Source organism: Pundamilia nyererei, unplaced genomic scaffold, assembly GCF_000239375.1.
Source record: "Pundamilia nyererei isolate P.nyererei 1_Seehausen unplaced genomic scaffold, PunNye1.0 scaffold00090, whole genome shotgun sequence".
NCBI classification, from domain to species: Eukaryota; Metazoa; Chordata; class Actinopteri; order Cichliformes; family Cichlidae; genus Pundamilia; species Pundamilia nyererei.
This window is the reverse complement of record NW_005187491.1, coordinates 1,015,208-1,032,414: the sequence shown is the minus strand read 5'-3', so window position 1 is coordinate 1,032,414 and position 17,207 is coordinate 1,015,208. Positions and strand designations below refer to the sequence as shown.

General features: G+C 37.3%; 1 protein-coding gene across 1 annotated transcript in view; it reads left to right on the top strand.

Moving 5' to 3' along the window:
* The window catches only part of LOC102197406 (semaphorin-7A), a 41,616-nt gene that overhangs the window by 6,731 nt on the left and 17,678 nt on the right, over positions 1–17,207 (top strand). The window contains exons 2-8 of the mRNA XM_005739194.1: positions 3,835–3,974; positions 6,645–6,707; positions 10,056–10,151; positions 10,496–10,601; positions 14,553–14,660; positions 14,918–15,057; positions 15,801–15,979. Coding sequence (XP_005739251.1) covers positions 3,835–3,974; positions 6,645–6,707; positions 10,056–10,151; positions 10,496–10,601; positions 14,553–14,660; positions 14,918–15,057; positions 15,801–15,979 — 832 coding nt within the window. The remainder of the gene's footprint in view (positions 1–3,834; positions 3,975–6,644; positions 6,708–10,055; positions 10,152–10,495; positions 10,602–14,552; positions 14,661–14,917; positions 15,058–15,800; positions 15,980–17,207) is intronic.

The window sequence follows — 17,207 nt, the reverse complement described above, 5'->3', positions numbered from 1 at the left end:
AAGTAACTACTGCTTAAGTAATTTTCTGCATAATTTCACTATTCAACTGATTTCATATATTACCTATAAAACAGTAATAATCACTTTTCTCCATTTACTATTGGAAATTATACATTGTTACGTACAGTCAAACTTTGAGAGCATAGGCATCATCTGAGCATATAAACAATACTTACACTCAGAACAACCATGGAATTCACAAGTATTTTTCTTTTCAACTTGGAAAATGTCTTTTACTATGTGACTAAATGTCCAAATCTTTCCTCTGACTGTCAGCATATTTTTGCAGAATCTCCCCAATTAGTAGAAAAGCAGACCAAAACTTTCTCAAGTGATTTCCAACTGTACAGACAAAAACTTAAGATTTAGGTTTTTAGCACACAATACATTTTCCTCTTTAGCATTAAAACCAAAATGCATTATTTGTACTATGAAAGTTGGCCTAAATCCACTCTCCCACGACCATGAATTGGATAAGCAATTACAGATGCAAAATAAATCTTTTTCATTATCATTTGGAGACCCAAAAAGTACAATGTGCAAGGCTAAATCATATATTTTATTTTGGCTTTTACAAACAAGCCATTACTACTACACTTACTGGCCACTTCATTAGGTTTACCTTGCTAGTGACGGGCTGGGCCCCCTTTTTCCTTCAGAACTGCCTTAATGATTCGTAGTATAGTTTTAACATGGAAACATTCCTCAGATATTTGTTCACCATATTGACATGATGGTATTACACAATTGCTGCAGACTTGTCATCTCCACATCCATGATGCAAATATCCAATTCCACTACATCCAAAAGGTGCTTTATTGGATCAAGACTTGGTGGATGTCATTTCAATTCAATTCAATTTTATTTATACAACACAAATCACAACAACAGTCACCTCAAGGCGCTTTATATTGAAAGATTTAAATATAACACCATAATTCTTAGCGCTTCACATAATATGAACCCAATAAGATAGTGGGGATAGTATGTGGTTTAAACTGGGACTTAAGCCTTGTTATTAGATGGAACATAACATGTAATAATAAATATTGCATATTCTTATGATAATATTTAAAATATATATGTATATTTTTGTACATCAATCCAATACAGCAAAGAGAAGATTAACACATTCAGATCTGTGAGGGTCACTGGATTTGTGACTGGTTAAATCCATAAAACAGATCCAGCCTGTGTAAATATTATTTGTCATATGGTATTAAAAAAAACACTTCAAAAACCTTAGAAACACTGCTCTGATGTGTTGTAATGCATGATTATATATAAGGTCCAATTACTTATTTATTTTTTTAATCAAGCAAAGACGTGCCCACAGTTTTAGCACTGTACTATCAGGGGAAACATTTTAGACCATTAGCTAAGGAAAACCACACTTAACTGAAAACTGATAAAGCTACTGTTCTGTTTTATGGTATATTCAGATTATGCCACGTAATAATCAGGAGGAAAACAACTCTGAGAGATTAATTATTGTTTTAGATCTTCTACACTCTTTATTCTTGTGGGGTGCAAAGTGACCTTCAACAACAACGGCTACACTGCTAATAGGAAATGACATCATCTGACTGGTGGCTTTCATAAAAAACAAAATAAAATAATAAAATTGTTGTGCTGAGTAGAGAAAGCTGGGTTTACTGAAACAGTGTCTCAGATGTGGACCAAAGGTTCCTAATTTTACATTTTTGGAAGTCCCCATATTAGAGAAGAGGATTAGGGCCACTGCATGTGGTAAAGCTGTATTTGGGTGAACACCTTTCAATTTTATTCTGATTATTTTTTTTAAATGTTTGCTGTTGTCCAATCCAAGAAGCTTAACTGTTTTTTCCTCTTTCGAAAAAAGAGTGAAGTAACATAGCCTTAGGAACCCGTTTTGCTTCTGTTAACTGCTAAAGCAAATATTCATACAAATCTATTGTGTTTATTCAAATCTGCATGCTCTTATGTCTGCCTTAAGACTGTCACTGTGAAACTATACTCTAGTTTCTCCATAGCCCACTTCTTTGTATGTTTCTCACTTCCTTGTGAAGTACCAGGCTCATCAAGATTACTGCCAATAAAAGCGGCCGCTGTTTCCATAGAAACTTGCCAGCAACCTGTATTGCTACCACTCACCACTACTGCATCCTGGTTCCTGCTATCAAACTCGATGTCTTTTTCACTTCAGGGATAAAAAGAACATCTAGTCTCTCAGAAGCATTTATGAGGGCATGATAGTTTTTGATGTAAAGCTTTCAGAGGTTTTTCTGAAGTATCTTTTAAGCAAATAAAATGTTGAAATATCTCCTGGAGCAAAGACTAATCAAAATGAAAAAGGATGGCTGCATGAGATGTTTTATACTCTAATATTTTGGTTCCATAGCATTCACTATCAGACACAGCTTTTAAGAACTCCGGAAAATCATTTGGTGCCATTCTTTATTTAAATTTGTCTTTTAACTAGTGGGTGCGGTTTTAATCTATTTCTAAACACAGGCACAGTTGCAGTGTAGGTAAGTGTGAGTCTGATTGGATCTGTGATTCAGAGATGCCCAAATGTACTTTTGATTCAACCAACAATCTGTGATAGGATTTGCCCACATGATTATTCTGGAGATTTCTGTGCTCCCACCAGATGCCCTTTTCCTCTGACACATAAGCAGGGTTGACTCACTGTTTAATGTAAAACCACAAAGGGCAGCACTACTGGATCAAGTGCTTTGATAAATCAAAGCATTCTTAGACAGTACTTTCTAAACTACTTTCTTGAGCTTTTGTTGCTGTTTTTGACCTTACAATAATACATGTTTCTATTGATTTCTTATGAATTGGAAACAGCTTTTAAAGTATGATTTGAAAAATCTACATCTCCTTACTTCTCTTTTTTATTCTTAATTATTTTGTAGTAGCTGTGGTATTTTAATAGTTCACAGGTAAAAAGACACACATAAGGAGGAAGGTCCAGAATCAAAAGTTGAATGTTTTCACACAAAAATCCAAGAAAAACATGAAATCAACCTTATAAGAGTTCTGCAAAGAAAACAGAAAGGGGAAGAAACTTTGAATGTGGCGTGGGTGTTTGTGCCAGATGGGTTGGTTTGACTTTTTCAGAAACTGCTGATACAGTTGAACCTTATTTCTCTAGGGGTTTACAGAGAATGGTGTGAGGGAGAAAATACCCAGTGAGCAGCAGTTTTATGGTGTTGTCTTGCTGTTGTCAGAGGAGAATGGTTAGACTGCTCAAAGCTGAAAGGAAGGTAACAGTAACTCAAGTAACCACTCGTTACAGCCAAGGTATACAGACGAACATAGTTAAATACACAATAAAGCAGAGTGACACTGGGTTCCCTGTTCTCAGCTAAACCCAAAAACTGAGGCAACAAATTTGACAGGCTCAGTAGAATTAGATGTTATTTCAAATTTGCCTATTACCCGACTATTGTCTATCCCTTTATGACCACAGTGTGCCCATATACGCTATGATGAATTAAGGCCTTCCTTTGAAGGTAAAAGGAAATACAACGGGTAAACAAGAGGTGCACAAAACTGTACTACTGAATAATAACCAAGCATTAACCAAGCAAGAAAGGAGAGGAAATGATGGACAGCAGTAATAAGAATTCAAAAGCTTGACAAACATGTTTATAGCAGTAGGAACGGATTTTATTAATAACTGAAATGTTTGCTGCTGTCATTGTTTTTTTGTTTTTTTTTTATCTATTACCACAGGGAGCATTTTAATTGTACATGTTAAAACATAAATTTTCATAACAAAAACAACAATGTACTCTGGCAAAGCTCTCATTTGTTGGCTCATCCCTTTTATTTGTCCCTCAGAGCCCTCCAGGTTCCATTTCAACAGACCAGAGAACTATATCAGCATGTACCACCAGGAAGGGAGTGACACCCTTTACGTAGGCGGCAAGGCAATGCTCTACATGTTGACGTTCACATACAGAGGGGTTCGCGACCTGCAGGTACTGTTTGCTTTTAGCTGATTTTTCTGACTTATACCCAGGTGATTAAATAAAGTGGTTCTTTTAGGATGGTGTATTATTATGTATATTTTATTTATCTATTTTATTTTAGATATGGAACTGTAAAGTAAATATAAATGATAAGACAAACTGCCACATAAATACTTCCAAACCTTGACCCTGTCCACCACCTTCATAAGCAACTTCAGCAACTGAGTTTGGACGTGATGTCCTTAAAAAATGTATGACTCACAGCAGAATATTGATCTAAGTAGAGATTTAATTAGGGAGACTGATTCTAAATACCTCTATCCAGACCTTTAAGCCAAATGAAGAATCATTTTTTTTCCACAGCCAAAAATGAGAGACATTCTGCACCAGTTAGTGGGCAGCCTCCAGGTGTGAACAGGGAAGTCAATGTTAGCACAGACCTGCCAGTCTACTCTGGATAGAATAGGAGTGAGCTATTAAAATTTGTTTAGTCACTTTGGAACATTTTCTTTACACATCTACTCTAGCAGATAGTGAGCTTAACTTTGCATAAAGACTCAAGAAGTGGAAAACAGGGGTGTCTGACCTTTTTTATGATAAATTCTTAATGGACAACTGTGTATTTATTCTTAAAATCCCTGGTTTCAATTTTTTGCAATGAATGAAGGTCTAATTAATGAACTGCTTTACCAAAGTTGTCAGGAGGTGGACATTATTGCATGGTATTATTTTATAAGGTAGCATATGAGATTTGTTGAAGAAATCTGTTTGTGGTACTAGTAAGCATTACATGATGTGTTTATTGTGTTTCTTGGAAAATGAACTGTATTTGGCACTGGGAATTAAATGTAACCAGAATTCCTATACCTGCTGAAAATAGACACCCTGTAAATGCATTTTAATTCACAAAAGTCTCTTGCTTTTGAAAGTATGGCTAACCCTCTTACTGTTTGATATGAGCTGTGGGATGAAAACAAATATAGCTTCTATCCTGCTGTGAGGACGACACAGAGAGCCAAAGAGGGCAGAGAGAGAGAGAGATCACTAGTCTGCTGCTGGCCCAGTAAAGCAAATCTAGTCAAGACCAAGGCAGTTAGGTCAGGCATACATTCATTTCTTTCTATGAGGATAGAAAACATAATTCACTGAGCTAATAAGGTGAGGATACTGTAGGCACGAGATTACACTGTGTGCACTACAGCATAAACACTGACTAGCCAAGCAAATTGAAATTGACTGTAAACTCAAATAGTTTGCTAAAAATAAATATGTCCTACTTTTTGGAATGATCGAAGGCTTATTTGGTGGTTGTGACTCAGAGAGAGGTGATGTATTTGGCAATTAGGAGATGCTTTCAAGTGAAATGGTGTGTTTTTACGTTTATTTTCACAGTAAGTGACAGTTTGACAGGATGAGTTACGTGCAGTGCAGCTTAGAGGAGTTGTCATGTCAGTGTGTGGAGAGAGAGAAGAGAGGACCCAAATGCAGGCTGGTGAAGGATGCGGACGGTGTTTATTACAAACACGAGAAAAACAGAACATAAGACACTGAGTGAGTGAGTGAGTGAGTGAGTGAGTGAGTGAGTGAGTGAGTGAGTGAGTGAGTGAGTGGTGAGTGAGTGAGATGAGCTGACCTGGAAGCACGCAAGAGATTGACGATGACAAGACAATGAACAGAGGGAAACTGAGGGCTTAAATACACTGATGATAAAAAACAGGTGAGAACACAGCTGAACTAAGTCTGACTAATAACACAGGAAGCAGAAATGAATATAATGCACACAGACAAAAACCTAACACAATAAAACAGGAAACAGGGATGGAAAACTAAATGGTGACAAAGAGTATAGACAGAAGAAAATAAATGCCTAAGAGCATTATACATCAAATCTTAATATCACTGACACAGAATGAAACAGTGAGGGATTGTTTATTGAGATTCAACACTTGTAGAGTCAGACGTTTGTGGTAAAAGGTCAAAAAACCCAGTTATTTACTTTGCAATGAAGAACCAAAGCTTGTTTGACAGATACAATGCACAAGCATTTTTTTCAAAAGGATAATTTTGCTACTTAACACTGCTCATTCGTGGAAGGACTGTCCCAGGTAAGAGTGGAGGAATTACACTACACAGTCGACCTCCGCACTATTCCTGGATTCTTCTGTAGAGCGTAACTCCAAATTAGTCAGGGAATATTCAACAATCACCATGCATACCGGGAGTTGACTGTTGGTCATTTGTCCAATAAGGTTAGTATGACTTACAATGTACAGTAAGTGTAGCGATTGTGAATTGTTTAAATTAATGCATATAAAATATGCACTGGTATCGTTTTAGATGGTCCACAACTTGTCAATTCAAAGCAGAGAATTGAGCTAAAACATTTTCATTGTTGTAAAACAGTGTACTTTACCCTGAGAATGTTCCTTTCAAATTCATGGCCATTTCTGTAGGGCTGTTGAAGGATATTCTGTGAAAATGTGGAAGCAAGGTAAGGAAGACGAGGACTCCAAAGTGAAGCTGTCAAGTAATAAAGTGACTCTTGAAGGCACTGAAAAGCCGTAGTGTCATATAATATTGTGTGTATTGTATTTTAGAAGCTCCAGCCAGCTCAGTGCATGCTGAAACAGAGAATATTGAAGTAAGTTGGCACAAACTAAACAATCACTCCTCCCACAGATCCCAGCGGTATCGGATCAGACTGCAATTGATACCTGCAAGGCAAAGGCTGCACCACTCGAGGTAGAAAGTCCTCTTCACCGTCAGCACCTCCATCACTTCAGCAACACCCCTCATCCATAATTGATATCATCCTCTTTCTTATTACCATCATCATTATTATCATCCGCAGCAAGGTTTGTGTCCAATGTCAGAATGTTCACGTCTGACTTTTCAATTCAATTATTCACATAAAGCTTATGTTAAATCTTAAGAACTTAAGACACCAAATAATTCAATTGAGCATTGTAAAAACATGCAGTAACAAACAACAGCATAGAAAATGATAATCCATGCAGATGAGATAAAATTACACAGGAGACACTGTCACCTCGATAAACAAACACTGTGCAGCTGAGTGAGCAGTGGATAATTGCATTGAATAATTTGTGACTCCACAGAGAAAATGAGAGAAAAGCAGTATTAAAACAAAAAAGTGGCAAGATAAATCTTCAATTGAGAGTTTAAATACTCTGAGAATAAGACACAATACGTTCCATTAAATACTGAGGGTCAAAATCTGCATTTGTTAAGTAAAGGAAATAAGGGGATTATAAAGCTTAAGTTGAATACTTACACCACCTACACCTACCAGCTTTCATTATGCAGGCAATGTAAAGGTCAACGTATAGTTTTGGGACTATGATGCCACAAGAGTCCATGTGCTGTACAAAGAAATAATTCAATTCCTGCTGCATGGAAGCACTATAATACCAGAGCAGACAGAGGAAGTCTCTCAATTCAATATTTTATGGAACAATAATTAAATAAGTTGTGAATTCAGTTCAATGCAGTTGTGTTTATGAAGTATACATTCACAACACCACTTATGAGCAACCACTTGTGAGTGGTGAGAAGTAAGCTGCCATGCAGTGGTGGTGTGCAAATGTTAAGATGCTGAAAAGGAGGAATGGAAAAGAAATGCTCAGTATTCACTGGAAGTCACCAGAAGCCTGAGCCTACAGTAGCATAACTAAGGCCCCGGTCAAAGAGGTCTAGAGAGAGGCACCCACCAGCTCGGTGAAAACCCATTGCAACTGGTTGCAGGAGGTAACTGGCAGTCTCTGTGAAATCAACTGCTAAAGCCCCATTCACACAGGCCTATAAACCAATCAGTGACCCACTTTAAGCAATCACTAGGGAAAAGCGTGTATTCCATAAGTGGTTGGTGATTGGTTGGTAGGGGTTGCTGGCAGTTGCTAGTTTAAAACTTGTCACAACGAGATATAAATTGTTGCACCAAAAATGTCCTTGCACTAGCTTTGTGCAGTAGCAGATTGCTGCAGATGCCCTTACTATAGATGGGAGAAGTTTACATGTCTGCAAACACTGCCAAATTACTCACCAGGTTCCAGTGAAACTGTGAAAAGTGTGACTCAAGCTAGAGATCTACTGGCTTCAAAAAGTTTTTGAAATATGTTGGTTGCAGTGGCAAGGCACACTGTTAAGTTTGAAGGCAAATGTGCTCCACTTCTGATTTCTGTAGTGAAGCTGTAAGTGAAACTTAAAGAAGCTTCACTATAGCCCAGAAAATAAATGGCCAATATTTACAGACGAGTCAGTGTTTTCCATGCAAACCATTTGTGACCCCAGCAATCTGCTAGCAACCAAAGAAATCACAACAAGCGCTTTGGTTCAGCACCTCTTACATTCTTTCCCTAGATGAGATAAATAGAAGGTAAATTACAAATTCTATAGTGATTACTCTGTGCAAAAATGCACTTCTGAATGTATCTGATGGTAACGTTTAGTCAGCCTAGAATTCTACTAAAGCAAAAAATTACCCTTCATATCACAAGGCAAAAACCGATAACAAAAAGATGTAGCTGAAGTTATGGCACAGAAGAAAGGGCAACCAGAGCTAAAGCTTACAGAAAGTCTGATAATGACAGATGGTGGAGAATGAAATACCCTGAGTCATGCAGCAAAACCTTGTCCCATGAAGGACAAGAGGCCAAATTTTCAGTAATTCACAACCACTGAGTGTGTGAAAAACAAGTGAGATGAAGTTATCCGTAGGTAGCAGACTGAGTGTAATTTCACAGACTGATCGCATATCCAAGAAGGTTTTAAAGAGTCTGTCCACTTCAACATCAGTCTACAGCACAGTCATTTTACAAAAGCTATGCACAATAAATACACACAACAACAGAAACAAACCATATTGAACACAACAAGAAGAAACTAAAACTCTTTTTTGACACTGTTCTGAATGGGACAGCTACAAAGAAATTTTCTGCATGTTGAAATGTTCTGATTTTAAACTTGAATCTACCAAACCCAAGGACAGCCACTCATTCCATAAAGTAGTTTAATGATGTGGTTTGTGCCTCTGGAGGAGCTTTGTTAGTTCTGAAGAAATGACTCACTTCCCATCAGTTAGTATAGCATGGCTTGGGGACTCTGATATGTGAAGAATGGTTGGTAGTTTACTCAAAAGTACCTCTTGCTTGCTTCTTGAGGAACAAAAACTTGCTTGTTCCTCCGCCAGATAGCTTATAGCATTTCAGGCATGTAACTTGACATTTAAACTCACTTACTTTGACTTCACTCCTGCATTTTAGCCTCAACAACTGAAAATCACTGCCGAAAGTAGTTCTCAGAAGAATAGAAACTTGCATACGCTCAGTGAAAACCAAACATAAATGAATAAATAAATGTCAGCCCACACTATTGCCTACCCAACCACCTACATATCCACCTACTCACACTCACACAAGCTCTGGCCCCAGTCTTTGGATTTTGCGATGCACCTTCACTGTCTCCAGAGACCCATTTGGATTTGTGATAGATTGCTTACGAAAAAAATACACATCTCATTTTTTATTAAACGCACATTCCAACAAACATCTATTAATTGTGAGGATACTAGGAATATATTTTCATCTTCCATCTAGCAGTGGATTTGGGATAGGAGTCTGTTTTTTGTGCTTAGTAAATAAGTCATGCATATGGAATATTGCAGTGATGTACTGCAGGTTTAAGCCTCTTGAGTGCTGTCTGCCAAAAATGTTTGGCGCATGAATGGCTTCCAATTTTTCTTAAATCTCTTTTGGTAATCCACTCTTTCTCTCATAATCTGCCGTGTGTTGTGCTCTTGCTTTGTCTCTCAAGCCCTCTATTCCACATTGGGCTCTTTCCCTGTTTGCTTTTTCAGTCCCTTGGTGTGTTTTTTTGTTGTCTTTCTCCCTTTGTGCTGTACCTTTCTCTCTAATCTCTTTTTCACATACTCTCCTCTGTTTTCCCTTTCTCATTTTAATCTGTAATCCCTCTACCTATCTGCACTTCTTCCCATTTTCATCTTGCTTCTGAATCATTTTCTGCCTTTGTCTATGTCTGTTTATCTCACTCATGTGCCTTTTTCTCTAACAGCTGGAGTGTGATAATTTCATCACAGTCATTCAGAAAGTAAATGACACATTCATAGTATGTGGGACAAATGCTGGAAACCCCAGGTGCTGGATGCTGGTAAGAGATTTCTTTAAGTACGTGTGCTTCCCTTTGTAGTGATGTGAGTGCTTCACTTAGAGTGTAAGTAATCCATGGATCAATTGTAATTAGAATTTATTTATCTTCTCTCTTATTTCCTTAGTTGGTTAGATAAGGGCTGGGAGTTTTTCTTTCCACAGAGGGCATTTTCACTTCGTAATGAATATGTTACCCCATGGCTAAGTTGAAATGTTCTAAACTCTGTGTTGTAGTAGAAAGATAAGTGGGTGCTGGGTGTAATACATTTAGACACAAAATGAAATGAATAGAGTTTAAAAGCTACACCTCTACTGGGCTTGATTGTCTTTGCCTTCTTTCTGCAGGTTAATGACACAGTGCTGACTGATGTACAGGGTGCTGGGCAGATATCTTCAGCCTCTCACATATCACCGCAATTCCCTTCCCATAGGGCCATCAGCTTGCCTGCAGGTAACACAAAAAAGACCTGCAGTAGTGTAAGTTCATGTGTATATGAGAGAAAAGAATACTGTTTTGCTACTAGCAAATGAAGGCACTGCAATAAGATATGCCTGACAAAGCAGACTCAGTAGACCCAATAGATCTCAGCTATAGGCAGCATACAGCATACTGGCGTCCAATGTGGCTTAAGTGTTCAAACCAAAGGAGAGTTTGTGGTAGTTTTTGATGGTTTGATCTGAAGAGAATGACCCTCATCCACACCAGCTACAAAAAGAATATAATTTACAACTATAAGAATATTAGTACAGTGGTGGTAGCTATTAACTACACTAACAACTAAATCCACAATCCAAACTTAGCCCTCAATTAGGATTTGTTGCTTCATTTCGTTCTGTCTTTTATTTAGTTAAATCACAGTAAAGTCTTGGGATTCACTTAACACAGTTTACTATGATGAGCTTGGTTCAACTGCATCAACATAGAGAATATAGGCAAAGGCTACAGGAAGCGCAGGTGTTATATACTCCATGTGTCTTACTATGATACTACAATCCCACCTATATTTTAAAGAGCAAAACGACATGTGACATTTGTGAATTACTGAGCCCATAAGAGCATGTGACTTGAGAATGGTGCAAAGGTAACAAAAATAATTTGTAAAATAAAATACATCTTCAAATTTTGAAGGCAGTCAATCAAATATACTGGCGTTTAGTTTAGTTATGTAAAAAAATCTATCCTGTTCAATTCATTTTACTGTCAGTGTTGATGTTAGGACTGGACATCAAACTAGCATCTTATGAAAGCAATCAAAGCTTAAAATTAATTGTGCTACAGCGAAGCCTGTAATCAGAATGAGACTGAATGATGATTACAGGTGTGATGGTTACCAACAGTGAAATACAGAAAAACTCATCTGCAAGCAGCAATAAGAGGGCAGGGGGTTCAACAGGGTTCAGTCACCATGGCAACTGATGTGATCTTGTTAAACGTGTGTCTGCAAGCACGTGATAAGAAAGAAAATGCATTTTTGTGTTTATTGCAGCGCTTCCCAAGAAATCTCGAATGTCAGGGAACAGTGCTGCATCTGTGGACCAAGTTTGGTACCAACACATGAAACAGTTGCTGAAATTTGATCTCACTTTCTGTCTGGTAGTTTTGCTGCCAAATTTCATTGGCAGTAGGAAACAAATGGCTTTGAAAATCTTGAATCCATCTTATAATTTCACTGAGGGTTGGCCTAAAGATAATACAATCCAATTTTAATAAAGATCTGAAGAATAAATGTGACCTGTTAATAATTATTGACATCCGGCAGCTATTCATGAAAATTCGATATAGCTTACATCACAAGTTGACCTTGGGATTAATCATTTGGCCTTTGGGCATCTTGAGGCTTCTGGTTTTGAGAATAGAATAGAATAGAATAGAATAGAATAGAATAGCCCTTTATTGTCATTGTACATGTACAATGAGATTGTGGGTTGTTTTGGGTTTGGTTTTGTTTTTTAAAAGTAGAATATCCTGGCTGTGGCTGTGGCTGACAACTGATTTTAGAAATGCCTTTAAAACAACCACGACCACTAAGTGCTGTACAGAAGAATAAATAAAAGATGTAATTTTATTTTTTTTTAAAAATGACATACCAGCTTACATGAGGTATAAATTCAACTAACAAAATGAATAAAAGGCATAAAACATGAGCAGAACAGCAAAAACCATAATAAAAGGTTAAAACAACTATGCGTGCGCAACTTCACTGCTTATCCCCAGTGATCATTCTTTTGGGATAATAAAAGAAGAAACTGATAGTAATGATGAATTAATGTTATTGTTTTTTGTTTTTTTTCTCAAATCTCACTCGGTTCATTTTTGTAAGAGGGACTCTTACTTTCTATGGCAAAGTGACAGCTTTGCCAAAGATCTTATTTTAGAACAAAGCCACCTTCAAATCTTTATATTAACTTTGCTCATTTGCGACAGGAGCAGCAGTGTGACACTTGTGTGCCTCTGACTCCCAGGAGCCATCTGTCTCTTATTATCAACCTCTATTCATGTAATGCAAATGAGTGAATGCTTTTATCTGAAGTACCTCACAGTGTTTTAAAGAGTCAGTGCTTTACAAGACTGATGTGTTTGCAGATTTTAAAAGCCAATGTGTTACTTTTCTAGAGCACATGGTGTCTGTATTAAATCCGAGTCTTCTGTTCAGTTTGCGCCATCAAAATGACGTAAATGCAAATAGGTTTGAAACTATTATTGTACTTTAAGAATGAATAATTACCATCTGGGTTAATTCCTTATTGTTCACATTTTAAATAGTTTCTTCAGCATAACACTTTTGAACAAAAATAAATCATGACTCATTTCTAATGACTCCAATCTAACAAGTACAGACCCACTTGTGCAACCACATAATGTATTATATAAAGCTTACTGTGCAATTTATCATTGTCACCATGTGCCAGTTATTAATAAAATGCTATATGTGGACAGGAGCCATAGGCCAGTATATTGGTTTTGAGGTTATAAAAGTAAAACTAATTAGCCAGCCTTAGATTATATGTCATCCATTAATTAAAGAATTAATGATAAATCAATAAAGGAAGTAATGAAAGTAATGATTTATTAATTTAATGCCTCCAGCACTTAAAGCTGTTAAATGTTTTTTTCTATGTTTTTATCCATCACAGTTGAGCAACATAAGTCATTTCAATCAATTTTATATAGTTAAGTAACGCTTAGTGGAAGGCAGTTGAATGAACATGGCATTCACCACATCAATCACTTAATGAGTTTACTTACACAGTAATACCTATAGCATTTAGGTGCACGTAAAAGAGGACACAAACACTAAAGCATTGATGTAAAGTGCTGCATCTGACACCCTGAAAAGCTCATGTCTTCTTGCTACCACCAACTATGCTCAAAAGGTTTCAAAATTGTTTGAAAATGGAGAGTTTCATGTGTATTCCTGTGCCTTAATAGATCATGCACATAATTAAACATCCACAGACCAGTGAGTGTCTGTTATGTGAGTGAATTTATTTATTTATTGTTTTTCTCCAATTATCTCATCTCTGTTCATAGCAGCGATGATGGATTTCTACATACCCTCTTGAGTGGCAATCCCAGTTCATATTTGGTGAAAATGCAGATCTGCTAATGAACTGTAATGCTCTTAATTTGTATTTCTCCTAAATCAAAGGCAAATTTCGGTGATATAATTCACCCGTTTCATGAGACTGATTTACAAGACCTAAATGCCCCGCTTCATTCCCCAACAAATAGAGCTCCTGGTTGTGCGGTTATTTGGGATCACATTAACATAATAGAGATGTTTCTAATTAAACTAACATTTCATTGGTCATACTGCCTGATGAGAGACACTATTTGTTAAACCGCACTCTTCAGAGGGGTTGTTTGAAGAAACACTCAAATCAGTGAGAGGCCGCACTGCAGGATGCTCTTTCAGATTGGGATCGATTGTGGAAGCAACGAGCCGGCCCTTTGCTTGAGCTGAGCAACATTCAAATAAAGATCAATCCTAATTAAGATGTTAGTGCCATGATTTCAAATGCTCCCCTCTGCATTGCTATGGAGACGGAGCTCTAAGTGGGGTTTCTAGGAACATGGTGATTGGTAGCTGCTCATCAGTGCAGTGAGCTATTCTGGCTTGATGTCTTCTTTGCTCTGGCTTTTCTTTCTCTCCCCTGTTTTTTTTTTTAAAATTCTGTCTTTGTCCCCTGATCCTCTTTTTTTCTCGACTCCCCTGCTTTCTGTTTAATGTTCTCTTCTCTGTATCTTTCTCAGTCACTCTTTTTCTTGTGTCACTCCAATCTCTCTTCCTCTCCCCTTGAGCCTTGTACAAATCCATCAAGCTCGCAGTATGCCTTCTATTTTTTTTACCCACTGTTCACCCTCTATTTTCTTGTCCATTTTTCTTCCTCGCCGTCTCAGATGGGAGTCTGTATTCTGCTATGTCGTCGGTAGAAGGTCATTCCGGCTCAATACGGCGTACGTTTGGCTCCCAGAAACTCCTGAAGACAGAGAACGTTTGGCTGTTAAGTGAGTAGGAGGAGGGAAGTCACGCAGAAACCGTACAGGTTTAGACTAATGCATATGGAGATGGTGGGTGGTTCTGTCTGTAAATCATCTACTATTATTCCCTTGGGAAAAAACATGTAGGTGTATTCACTCTCAGAAATCTAACTACTGTGATTAACCGTTTACACAGCTACTGATTCTCCCAATTCTTTTTTTTCACTAATAAAATATGTTATTATGTAAAATAATCAAGTGTTGCTTATCTGGCTCATTATCAGATCCACAGTTTGCTGGAGCATCTATAATCCCCTCCTCAGAAAAATACAAGGAGGAAATCTACTTTTTCTTCAGTGAATTCAACAAGACAGCCAGAGTGGACGAGGAGCCATACAGGGCTCGCATAGGCCGAATATGCATGGTAAACATCCTGCTCGTTTTTGGAAATTTTCTGCTCTCCTATGTGATTCCTGACTGACTCACTCAATTGATTGTTAAATCAATTTCAAAATAAATAATCTTTAATGAAATTATTGATGGTTAAAGAAAAACATTGAGGCTTTCATTGATTACCGTTGCAATTAGGAGTTAGGAAAGTGTGTCAAACTAGAACATCATAATAAGTCCTGACCAGTCTCTCTTTACTGAGCAGAAACTTTAACTCAAAGGCTCAAAGACTCCTGCCAAGTGCTTAGTAATTCATAATTAAGTCATATCCTTCCACAGACAGCTTTAGAATATTGTGGAGGTGACTTTTAGGAGAGCTAGTCCACCCTTCTCCATCAGTTGGTGTGCATGTTCAGTTACAATAAACAGCATTAATGTGTTTGCTGACTGCTTGTTCAGTGGCTCTGTCTTGTGTCCCACTTTGCCGAATGCACATAATTCAGTTAAAAAAAATCTGTTCGAGTTTTAAAAAGCTAGATTTGATGTGTCCACCTGTGTACTGTGTACTATAGGTTACAGGACCATCCTGTATATTCAAGCAAAATTACTCTTTCCCAAACTGACAGAGAGAAGAGAAAAGGATTGCTGGTGGCCTGGATTAGAGGACAATATCTTTGCAGAGGACACTTTAATTTTGTTCTGGTTTTAGACCAAAATTAAAAAGGAAAAAAATCACCTTCAGGACATTGTTATGACCGTCTTTATTTATATTTCAAGGTTGATGAAGGGGGTGTCAAAAATCTGATGGCAGACTCTTGGACCACCTTCTTGAAGGCACGGGTGATGTGCGGTGCAGGAAACACTCAGCAACAGTACAACAACTTGAAGCAGGCAGTGGTACTGACTGCTCAGGATAAAAGGGCTGGGGTTCTGTATGGCCTCTTTTCCAATGCATGGTAAGTATGAATTACCCGATCCTGCTTTTTTCTGATTCCAGATCTGGCATATCCCTCACTGTGAGGAAGAGATGGGAATTTATCTTTCACGTGCAAAGAAATATTAAGCTCAATTTTCCCATCTTATAAAATAAAATGTAACAATTGAATCCACTGTAGAATAACATCAAAGGAGATAGCAGAAGTGAAATAGTTACATAACGTGGTGTTGATAAGAACCCTATGTTAGCGTATGTAACTTAAAATCTTAACTAACAAGTGTTATATCAAACCAACATCCTTCTAGCTTCTTATATAAGCTCGCTGATTGAACATAGAGTGAAAATGAAAGAGCTCTTGAGAGACAGCACTGGATCTTTTTTATTCTTGCCAGCTCACTTTGACCACAGTTTACAGTTAAGTTAAAATAAATAAATAAACATACAAATAGAAGCTGCTGGTGTAGCAGCATGAAGTAATCCAAACTGCTGTCGCTCTGATGTTAGCTTATGGATCAGCTTATTGTCACCGACCATGATATTTTCATGTCACGGTCTGCCTCCGCAGACCGTGACATGAAAAGAGGAAGATCGTGTGATCACGTACTGATCAAGCTTTTAGGAAAATAAAAATGAAAATAAAATAAAAATGAAGGGAAAATAAAATGAAGCAGATGTATAACATAACAAAGTAACCTACATTTGTCCACCCACACAGTACACACCACATACCACACATTTGCAAGAAATGTTCTTGCCAGAGAACATTTTCTTTCCTTTTAACTTCAACAGAAAATTTGTGTTGGATTCCAAGTCCGTTAAATAGTTTTCGGTAAATGCATATTCCATTCCAGAGATATCAGTTGCCATACACAAAACAATATCATAAACCGCTGGAGGCATACATTAATTGTTGCTCATATTAAATTTAGTGCAAAGGAAATTCCAAAATAATGCACACAAGTTTGCAAACTGTAACGTATATGGATCCATATATCAGCTAAACATGAACAATATATAGTGACTGCCCTTATTTACAGTATTATAGACATTTTACAACCTTAATTATAAAAAGTGTAGTTGTATAGGCTTGCTCAGTGTAAATGTGATAAGCATTTAATCAAATCGTTAATTGACAAATGCCCTGTATTAGATTAAACACTCTAATGATATACAAAGCTCTTTGTGAGGATTGGGCTATAATACTGAACAACCGATCTATACAGGGAGTGCAGAATTATTAGGCAAAT